Raw genomic sequence first — 10,635 nt, 5'->3', positions numbered from 1 at the left:
TTCAGGATTACATTTATATATTCAGAGTTTTAACTATATATTCGGGATTACATTCAATTATTTCCTGTTTGGCCCCCCATATTAATATATATATATATATATCCTTTTACATGTTATTGAACTGTTTTTGTTATGAATATTATGTTTAAAATGTGTAATTGAGAGGTGTTTTACATTCTCAGTCTGGAGAGTAGAAGTGATGCTCTGCTGCCCTCTGGTGTTTACACACACACACACACACACACACACACACACACACACACACACACACACACACACACACATTCAGCCTGGATAGCTTTACATGATTAGCGTAAATGTATTTAGCTGAAATGAAGAAATGACAGAAACTGTCGATACACTGAGTACTGCAAGAAAAATAAGACTTTTGATAACTGTTGATTTCCTGCTTTTTTTTCCCAGTTGAACTACTAAAGTGATCAAATGACACTGCACTCTAAAAAATGCTGGGTTGTTTTAACCCAATTTTGGGTAAAATTTGGACAAACCCAACCATTGGGTTAAAAATGTAATTTAAAAATGTAACCCAATGGCTGGGTTTGTCCATATTTTACCCAAAATTGGGTTAAAACAACCCAGCATTTTTTAGAGTGTGGAAGTAAAAGTTGTTTGTTCGTTAGCCAATTAGAGACATAACTCTTGTGTGTTTGGTTTTCACTCAAACGGTGAAGCTTTAGAGGCAGCACACTTTTCTAAATGCTAAATGAACTTTCACAGACCCAATGGCCACCAAAGCGCTTTACATTTGCCTCACATTCACCCATTCACACACTCATTCATACACCGACGGTGGTGTCAGCCATGCAAGGTGCCATCCAGCTCGTCAGGAGCAGGTGGGGTTAGGTGTCACACACACACACACACACACACAGCTGGGATTAGGTGTCTTGCTCATGGACACCTCGACACTTGGTCAGGTGGAACCGGGGACTTTCCAACTTTCTGGTTTGTAGAAAACCTTCATGAACCACTGAGCCAGTTATTACAGTTACAGCCGAACACTCTAATGACATCATCACATCCTGTGACGTGTGTCGTGCTGTTATATTATATTGTACATCCTACTAAATTTGTTTCTTCTCCGGGTCAATAGGTCAACTTCATCGAGGAGCTCGACATGCTCATCTCCTCAGAGACTGACACTCAACCTTGGTTAAATCCATCAGCATGGACTCTACCTCCTCCCATCACAGATGTTTACCTTCACAGGCACATGCGTGTGTGTGTGTGTGTTTACTCACTGTGTAATCTTTCGAATTAAAATGGCTTTAGTATAACACAAGAAAACGGTACAGTGAGAGAAAAAAGATCAAATGAAGTGATGTCTTTTCAAAATGATGGTGTCAGATTCCTGCCAGATAAATCAGACTATTGAAATCAAGGGCTTGTCAGCTTCTCAGTGGAAAATATTTCTCAGTTTTTTTAGTACTGATGCCCAGCCACTGAAATCTGGGTCAGAAAATGTGTTATTTTAGTCTCATGTAGTATGTGACTTCTATTTTAGTTTTTAAAGAGTTTTTGCTGTTTTTGTTGAAAGTTTGATTACTCAAACATTGAGAAACTGAACGTCAATTTTATATTAATATATTTTGCAGGCAAAAATCTATGCACAAATGTGAATACAGTGGCCTTTATGATATTAATGACTTGTGAAAACTATCCAATGCTCTAAAAATCCTACATTTTTTGTGCAAAATCTTTAAAATATGAGGGACAAACAAAACACTAATTTTGGTCAAGATATTTAGTTAGAAAATGATGTGTCAAAAAAGGCAAACTAAAGCTACAGGTTTTTGTTTTTTACAGCGCAAAAAAAATTAAAAAAATAAACAAAAATACAAAGAAAAACAAGACACTGACAGGAAAAAGCACACGATGACTAACATAAACAGTTATTCATATTTGGTTGGTTCTCTGTTATTTTTGCATGTGATCCTAATTTCTTTGTATGACAGCCTAGCAAAATAAATAAAAATATGTACACAGTTTGTCATGTTTCATGGCGTGAGTGTGGAGTAAATGATTTGTTATCACAACATATTTTCTTTTGTCAAATCAACTTTATAATAATTTATTTAGTTGAGATAACTTATTATTTAAGTTTCTGATGGTTAAATTAATCTACTTCATTGTATTAACTCACTTTTTCCAGTTCAATCAACTTAAAATGTTAAGGCAACCCAGGTTACTTACTTTAAGTTAAACCAACAATATTTTTTTACAGTGTAGTAATCACAACATTTTTTCTTTTGTCAAATCAACTTAAATAATTTATTTAGTTCAGATAACATATGATTTTGAGTTTCTGATGGTTAAATTAATCTCCTTCATTGTATTAACTCACCTTTTCCAGTTCAATGAACTTAAAATTTTAAGGCAACCAGGTTACTTACTTTTTTAAGTTAAACCATCAATATTTTTTTTACAGTGAGGGCATCTACCCCCATCTTAAACTTCTTTTCAAGTCAAGTCACCTTTATTTATACGGCGCTTTTTACAATATCCTCTTGTCATACTCTTGAGGCAGGATCATGACAGATCCTTGTTTTGTGTGCAGGCACATGGCCTTGTGTTTGGGCTGTGTGCTTGTGTGCATCATTGCTTCATCTCTGTCACCTGCTGTAAATGTCTGTTTCTCCCTATTTGATCCGCTAGTGTTTGCTGTCCTGTGCCAGTTCATTGCTTTACGTGCCATGTCTATACCTTGTCTTAACGAAGTTGTGATCTTGTAAAATCCTGCCTTGTTCCTGTATAGTTTAATGTCAAAGTCTTAGTCTTATTAGTCTTTATTTTCCCTACCAGTGTTGTTTGGCCCTTGTGGGTTTTGTTTTCCCAGTTTTCTGTTATCAATAAATGCATTTGGGTTCATCAGATTGTATCAAAGCAGCTTCACAGTGATAACATGAAAATAATACGAGAAGTTTGTTTCTAGAAGAAAATTGCATCATTGTCCACCTGAAGTAAGGCAGATCAATGATATTGTTAAGTAAACTAAGCAAGCCAAAAGCCAAGGCAACAGTGGAGGAACCGAAACGCCATCAGTGACAGAATGGAGAAAAACAACAGACTCAGTCGGGCCCGCAGTTCTCCTCTGACCACCTGATTAAACAGTGTTTATTATCATTATCAGATTAACAATAATTAAATCTTTCAGGATAACTGGAAATTACTAACATCACAGCACTGCAATGTGATGCATAAAAATGGATTACCTTAAAGTTTTGAATATTAACTGTTTCATAACATTTCAGTCAGAAAGGAAGGTCTTAAAATCTGAATCCTTTTTTGTTTTAACCTGGTAATTTGGAATGACGTCATGTTGTTGACCCCTCACGTCTACATGCGTGCCTGTACCGACCAAGACTACACTTCCCAAAATACATTGCAATGAAAACAGGAAGAAAGACACCATGAGGAAATATTGCCCCAAAATGAATCACAGAGCGATGGAGGGATATTGTGCGGGGGAATGAGTCGTGGACAGAGCGAATCAGCCGACAGCCGATGGAAGAGATCGAGGCGTTGGCTTTTCAGAGAGAAAGAGAGAGAGAGTAAGAGTTCGATGAGCTGATTTCGGTGTTGTTCGTCTCATATGATGGAACGGGCGATGGAGCATTTTAATGTACAGCTGAACCGACTGACGCGTTCCCTGCGTCGCGCGAGGACCGTGGAACTCCCCGAAGGTGAGACGTCACACATTAACGTTACATTCTATTCACGAACATTCGAATTTCGGAAGACTTCTGGAGTTGTCAAGGCGACCCTGGATATATTGTCATCATCTCTGCTTCCGGGAAGGATTCCTGTCTACGGCCATTCACATTCATTCGGGTTTATCCATATATGGTCAATTACTACCAAACACCTAAAGGCGCATATGGATCATTCTCATGTCGGGATATATTTTACCCCAAAATACAACAACAACAACAACGAAATAATCAAATAGCCTATACAGTGAAAGGATAGGAGAATAACCATTGTAGTTATTCACAATTTAATATAGGCTATATTGTCTATGTGTTACAGCGTGTTACCTATGAATTGCTCTACTTAAAAGTCAACATAGTTGACAATTTCTTTTCAGTTATTCGGACTGTCAAACGATTAATCGCATCCAAAATAAAAGTTTGTGTTTACATAATATATGTGGGTGCACTGTGTATAATTATTTTGTATATATGTAAATACACACTCATGATTGTATATTTAAGAAAAATATGATTTATATATAAAATATTTATAGATAATATAAATTATATATGCATATAAATATATATATACAGTATATACATGAAAATATTTCTTAAGCATGTATAAAATAATTATACCCAGTGCACCCACATACATTATGTAAACACAAACTTTTATTTTGGATGCAATTAATCGCGATTAATGGTTTGACAGCCCTAATTAGCAATAGCATTATTTTTCAATGCCGGGCTTGGTCTGGCCAACCACATGTTATTCTCTTAATGAGGTTAACCTCAAATCTAAATATATTTGAACAGAAATCATAAAAATATTGTAAATCTTAACAATGTACCCAACAAATTTAATGATCAATTCTTGACAATTGGTTATTGTAGATAAAATCAAGAGAGGGCACTTAAAGTAATGTGTTTAAAATATCCACTACAGTAGAAACATTATGATGTTCCTAAATTAAATCTAAAATCAAACTAACACACACACACACACACACACACACACACACACACACACACACACACAAAAATGTATACGGATATAGATCATCCTGACCAACTCACTTTAAAAATGGACACTGCAATAATTTAAGGGACAATTTCAAACAAACAGACAAAACAGGGAGCACTGCACACATTATAAAATGTGTTACGACCTCCTAGTCCAGGGTTAGGAACGCCAATAACAAATAAAACAATATAAATATCCCCTCTCCTGTCCCAGATCACAAACAGTACCACACCAGAATATAGTGTCAAAAGAATAAGCTTTTTTATTTACGCAGAAATAAAGAAAGCTGAAAGCGTGAATCTTCAGGAGGGGTTCAAGCCAAAATAACAAACCAAAATTAATTCTAACTAACGCCGACTTAAATATAAATTACCTAACAAATGAAAATCCCCAAAGAAAATACAACAAACTTCCCTTACTCCCTAACTAGTAAATAACCAAGAGAAAATGTTTAATAAAAAAAAGAATGGCAACCTCCTCCCTACGGCTTTCTAAAGAAACATTCAAACATTAGTTTAATGACATGAATCAAAAACAAAATAAACGAAAACAAGTACAAATCAGTAACAAGGAAATAAACTTACGACATTCAACTCAAGAGAAAAAGTGTCCTCTAAAACACACCGTGAGTATTCCCCACTAGGAAAACTCACTAAAAGATCAAAACATCAACATTATTGATCTCAGCAACATGTCTGGGGCAGGCGACAAGGACCACGGACCTCCGCGACGCGCGTTCTAAGGAGCTCTGTCTCACTGCAGTCTGTCTCCGCTTTTAAGCGCTCCCGCTCCTCATCGTAATCGGCCGCAGCTGAACCCAATCAAGGCCTGCACAGAGGGAGAGAAAAAGAGAGAGGGGAAAGAAAGAGGGAGGAACGAACTGCACACACATCAAATCACAACACCAAATTATTTTTTTTTTTTTTTTTTTTTATTTTTTTTTTTATTTTTTTTTTTTTTTTCCAAGAATTACAATTACAGTCAGGGGTACATTGAATAAACTAAATAAAAAAAAACAAGAAAAGACAAACACAGCAGTGACAAACTTAAGTTAAACAAAAATGTGAAAATGTTTACATATAGATACACATTTTGCAGCTTTCTTATTTTTCAAACCCAGTATTGTTTTTAGGTATTGTTGAATTTCTGCTCTTAAAATTAAAAACAAAGGCTTGTTTCCACCAAATTTACATTTATGGATACTAAATTTAGCTAACAGAAGAAGAAGATTAATTAGGTAGTATTCCCTACGATAAGATTGGTCATAAAGGAAAAATCCAAATAACACATTTTTGAAGCAGAGTTGAAAGCTGGGCATGATGTGAGCCGTAATAAAGGAGCAGAAATCAGACCAAAAACAAACTGAATGAGGACAACTCCAAAATAAATGATAAAATGTTTCATCATGTAGACCACAAAATAAATCACATAACAAAACACACTACGTCCTAGGACGTAACAAATGTACGGAAGCCCTGAACCGCAACCTAAAAAAAAAAAAAAAAAAAAATCAGTTAAAAAAAAAAAAAAATCTGTAAAAAAAAAAAATCCAGCATTTCGAGATTAAAGTCGAAATGTTTCGAGATTAAAGTCGAAATGTTTCGAGCTTAAAGTCGAAATGTTTCGAGATCGAAATGTTTCGAGCTTAAAGTCGAAATGTTTCGAGATTAAAGTCGAAATGTTTCGAGATTAAAGTCGAAATGTTTCGAGATTAAAGTCGGAATGTTTCGAGATTAAAGTCGAAACATTGTGCATTCATAACAGTGCGCGTCCACTGGCTCAGAGCGCGCGCGTGTCTGTGTGTGTGAAGTCGAACTGCCATGGATAAACCCAAAATAGTAGCTTTTTACTTTTATCTGGGCTTTCAACAAAATTCTACGCACGTCACACGTGCTAGTGGCAGTGTTTCTGAGGTGTTTTCGTGCTCGTCTAGTCAACACTATCTGGGTCGAGAACACAACAGTAACTGTTCGGTCTCCCTCTTCAACGTAAATATGCTCTGGATACATTTTAAGTGCATCATTCTGTATCCAATCATTTGGCCGGATCCTGTGATTTCCTAAGATTTAATAACCACTTATGGTTGAGGAGAGATTTTCTGATATGATTGTAAAGCACTTTGAGTGTAGGCATATATGAAAGCGCTATATAAATGCCCTATTCATTCATTCATTCATTCATTCATTCATTCATTCATTCATTCATTCATTCATTCATTCATTCATAAAGCTGGATTTCTCCATCCAGTCTGAAAAGTGTTTTCCGTTTTGGTTTTCCTATAGGCTAAAGTCTATTCCGGCGCATTATATTTTATAACGATAAAGTAAGATAAGTAATTCAGATAAAAGTAAAAAGCTACTATTTTGTGTTTATCCATGGCAGTTCGACTTCACGCGCGCGCTCTGAGCCAGTGGACGCGCACTGTTATGAATGCACAATGTTTCGACATTATTCTCGAAACATTTCGACTTTAATCTCGAAACATTTCGACTTTAATCTCGAAACATTTCGACTTTAATCTCGAAATGCTAGATTTTTTTTTTTTTTTTTTTTTACAGATTTTTTTTTTTTACAGATTTTTTTTTTTTTAGGTTGCGGTTCAGGGCTTCCGTACTAATGCATTCCCTAAATCGAAAAAAAAAAAAGTGTTTTAAAAATATCATTCACACCAATGGCCATCAATGAAATGTGCCCTTAAAGGGATAGTTCTCTTAACACTGAAAATTCTGTCATCTTTTACTCGCCCTCAAGTTCTTTCAAACCTGTATGAGTTTCTTTCTTCTGAACACAAAGGACCAAACTGCACCCATTGACTTCCATAGTATTTAAAATCTGTCTTTGTGTTCTTGCAGACAGTGAAACCGCTGTGTACACACTCATGCCCATGGTCATGGCGGACCAGCACAGGTGAGTGCCACTCTTGTTAATCCGATGGGTTTTGTGACCTGGATCATAATTAAACTCCTTTATCTCTTGGCCACACTAATGAATGCTAAATCTGTTTTTGCCATTTTTATTTATGCTTATAGGTCAGTTTCTGAATTGCTTTTGAACTCAAAGTTTGATGTCAACTACGCCTTTGGACGTGTTAAAAGAAGCCTTCTACACATTGCTGCCAAGTAAGTCATTTCGTTCCTTTCACATTCTCACAAAATTACAGAATTGACACAACCACATTTGCATTCCCTGTTCTGCCACCACTGTTTAAATATATATTTCTAAAAACTCCTATTATGCAAATTATGCAAAATTGACCTTCATATCGTCTTTGAACATAATTACGTGTCTGCAGTGTGTGCACACTATTGTGGTCCACTCCATTTGTTATTTTCCACATGAATCTGAAACAGTGTTTCAAAATGGGCCGTTCAGGAATGTGTTCCACTGTGACATCACATACACTTAGGCCCCGCCCACAACGGGCACATGATCTGCTCTATTAGCTTAGCTCCGCCCCTAAACATAAACATCCACTCTATGATGGTTAATCTTTGCAGCAGCTCATTTGCATTTAAAGATACATGCACGAAAGCTGCTTGTGTTTGCTTTAGCTCACAAATGGGCATTTACATCATGCTATAATAAATGATCTGATGAATGAAACTTCACAGACACATGAGACTTATATTACGTCTTATAAAAGGGGCTTCCAGTGGTGTTAGTGTTTTCCAATCACCCAGATTGAATTTGTTCTCCTGAGATGTTGCTCTTGTTTCAGTTGTGGATCAGTAGAGTGTCTCGTCCTGCTGTTAAAGCGTGGAGCGAATCCGAACTATCAGGATATCTCCGGCTGCACACCTCTGCATCTGGCGGCCAGAAACGGGTAAACACGCGGTTAACACACTCCTGCAGTGCTGCCACCTGCTGGAATTCACATGCATTATCATTCATTATTATAATGCATAATTATAGCCTGACCATTTGTGTGCATTGCAAACTGATCAGTAATTTTGAATAGATTTACGGTGAGACCCATGATTATATCTTGTCTTATATTTTCACAGACAGAAGAAGTGTATGGGCAGACTGTTAGAGTTCAACGCTGACGTTAATATCTGCAATAATGAAGGTCTCACTGCTGTGAGTATGATGATCAATCTGCACAGTTCAGACGGCAAAAACAACAATGACAACAAATATTATTATTATCCTCACTCCTTCACTTTCTGACAATTAATATATTGTATATATTATTGTATTATACAATTCAAATATTTTATAAAACGAAAAACTATATAAATGTATGTATAAATATATGTATGTATATCTATCTATCTATATAAATATCAACGTTTTACTATATATATATATATATATATATATATATATATATTCATCTTAGTTATTATTAATTTCAACATTTATTAATATATTGTTAAAATCAAAAGTTTTATTTGTTAAGATTAGTTATTGCACTGTTAACTAACATGAACAAACAATGAATAGCTGTATTTTTATTCACTAACATTGACAAAGTTTTATACATACTGTAACAAATGTATTGCTTAGTGTTAGTTCATGTTAGTTAATTCATTAACTAGTGTTAACAAATTAATATATATATATATGAAGAGTTCAGATGCAAAAGCCAATTCGAAATTTTCTTCTTTAATGATGATTTTTATCAAGCTTGTATATTTAAGTTCATTAATTTCACTTAAATAACAATTAATAGGTAATTATCATTGCCATTTAAGTGAAATCACTGAACTTAAATATAAAAGCTTGATAAAAATGAGCATTCTAGAGGAATATTTCAAATGGCACTTAGAGGCTTTTGCATCTGAACTCTTCATATATGCATGACATTTAATATTTTGTATTTTAATATTAAGTCTAAATCTAAATGTTTCGCTGGCGACCGTCCGGTTGAGTTGACACGGAATGACCCAATAATATCAATCCCTGATATGACGTTGTTCCTCTGGTGTGTTTAGATCCATTGGCTGGCAGTGAATGGCAGGACTGAGCTTCTTCATGACCTGGTCCAGCACGTGTCGAATGTGGACGTGGAGGACGCCATGGGCCAGACAGCCTTACACGTGGCCTGCCAGAACGGACACAAGACTGTACGAAACCTGTCTGTCCGCCACAGTTGCACACTGCAACTGAGAGTCCTTTTATTAATGGTATGAAGTGCTGTTTCCCACAGACAGTGCAGTGTCTTCTGGACAGTGGAGCGGACATCAACAGGCCCAATGTGTCTGGAGCGACTCCTCTCTACTTCGCCTGCAGGTGATCATGTTAGAATCAGTGAGAATGTGACCCCTTTAAGGGGTGATTGATGCTGATTTCACTTTATTTAACTTTAGATAGTGTGTAATGTTGCTGTTTGAGCATAAACAACATCTGCAAAGGTACGACGCTCAAAGCTCAAAGAAAGGGAGATATTTTCTTTTACAGAAATCACTTTTTAAGGACTACAACAACGAGCTTCTTGTAGTTCTTGACATCACTAACCCTAAAATTTACATTAACCCCGCCCCCGGGAACACGATTTATAGATTATCAGGACAGAATATGCTAATCAAGGACTAGAAGATCGTTAACTCCACATCAGCTACGTAAATTCATCAACTAAGCATTCAGAAATGTACTGTTTCATTCTACATGTTGTTCCTTCTTGAGTCTCTCCATCTTTGTTGACTCCGGTTTAAACATAAAAGGCTAAACGTTTTTATTTTTTTATTTATTTATTTTTTTGGGCTAAACGTTTTTGAAATTTTCAGAGACACACACACACACGCACAAGCTCTTAAAGCTCCGCCCTCTGCGTTTGGAGCAGCAGCTCATTTGCATTTAAAGGGACAGACACAAAACAGAGCGTTTTTACTCACTCTCAAAAAGTGCCAATTTTAACATGCTATAATAAATATTATCAGTGGGGTATTTTCC

General features: G+C 35.9%; 1 protein-coding gene across 1 annotated transcript in view; it reads left to right on the top strand.

Moving 5' to 3' along the window:
* The first annotated feature begins 3,406 nt into the window (after window positions 1-3,406).
* hace1 (HECT domain and ankyrin repeat containing E3 ubiquitin protein ligase 1) overlaps window positions 3,407-10,635 on the top strand; it is a 33,882-nt gene continuing 26,653 nt past the window's right edge. The window contains exons 1-7 of the mRNA XM_039651254.2: window positions 3,407-3,704; window positions 7,593-7,647; window positions 7,770-7,859; window positions 8,459-8,563; window positions 8,745-8,820; window positions 9,678-9,809; window positions 9,893-9,975. Of these exons, the coding sequence (XP_039507188.1) occupies window positions 3,614-3,704; window positions 7,593-7,647; window positions 7,770-7,859; window positions 8,459-8,563; window positions 8,745-8,820; window positions 9,678-9,809; window positions 9,893-9,975 (632 nt within the window). The 5' untranslated portion in view covers window positions 3,407-3,613. The remainder of the gene's footprint in view (window positions 3,705-7,592; window positions 7,648-7,769; window positions 7,860-8,458; window positions 8,564-8,744; window positions 8,821-9,677; window positions 9,810-9,892; window positions 9,976-10,635) is intronic.

This window comes from Pimephales promelas, chromosome 12 (assembly GCF_988280905.1).
Source record: "Pimephales promelas chromosome 12, fPimPro1.hap1.1, whole genome shotgun sequence".
NCBI classification, from domain to species: domain Eukaryota; kingdom Metazoa; phylum Chordata; class Actinopteri; order Cypriniformes; family Leuciscidae; genus Pimephales; species Pimephales promelas.
This window is presented reverse-complemented; position numbering and strand designations above follow the sequence as displayed.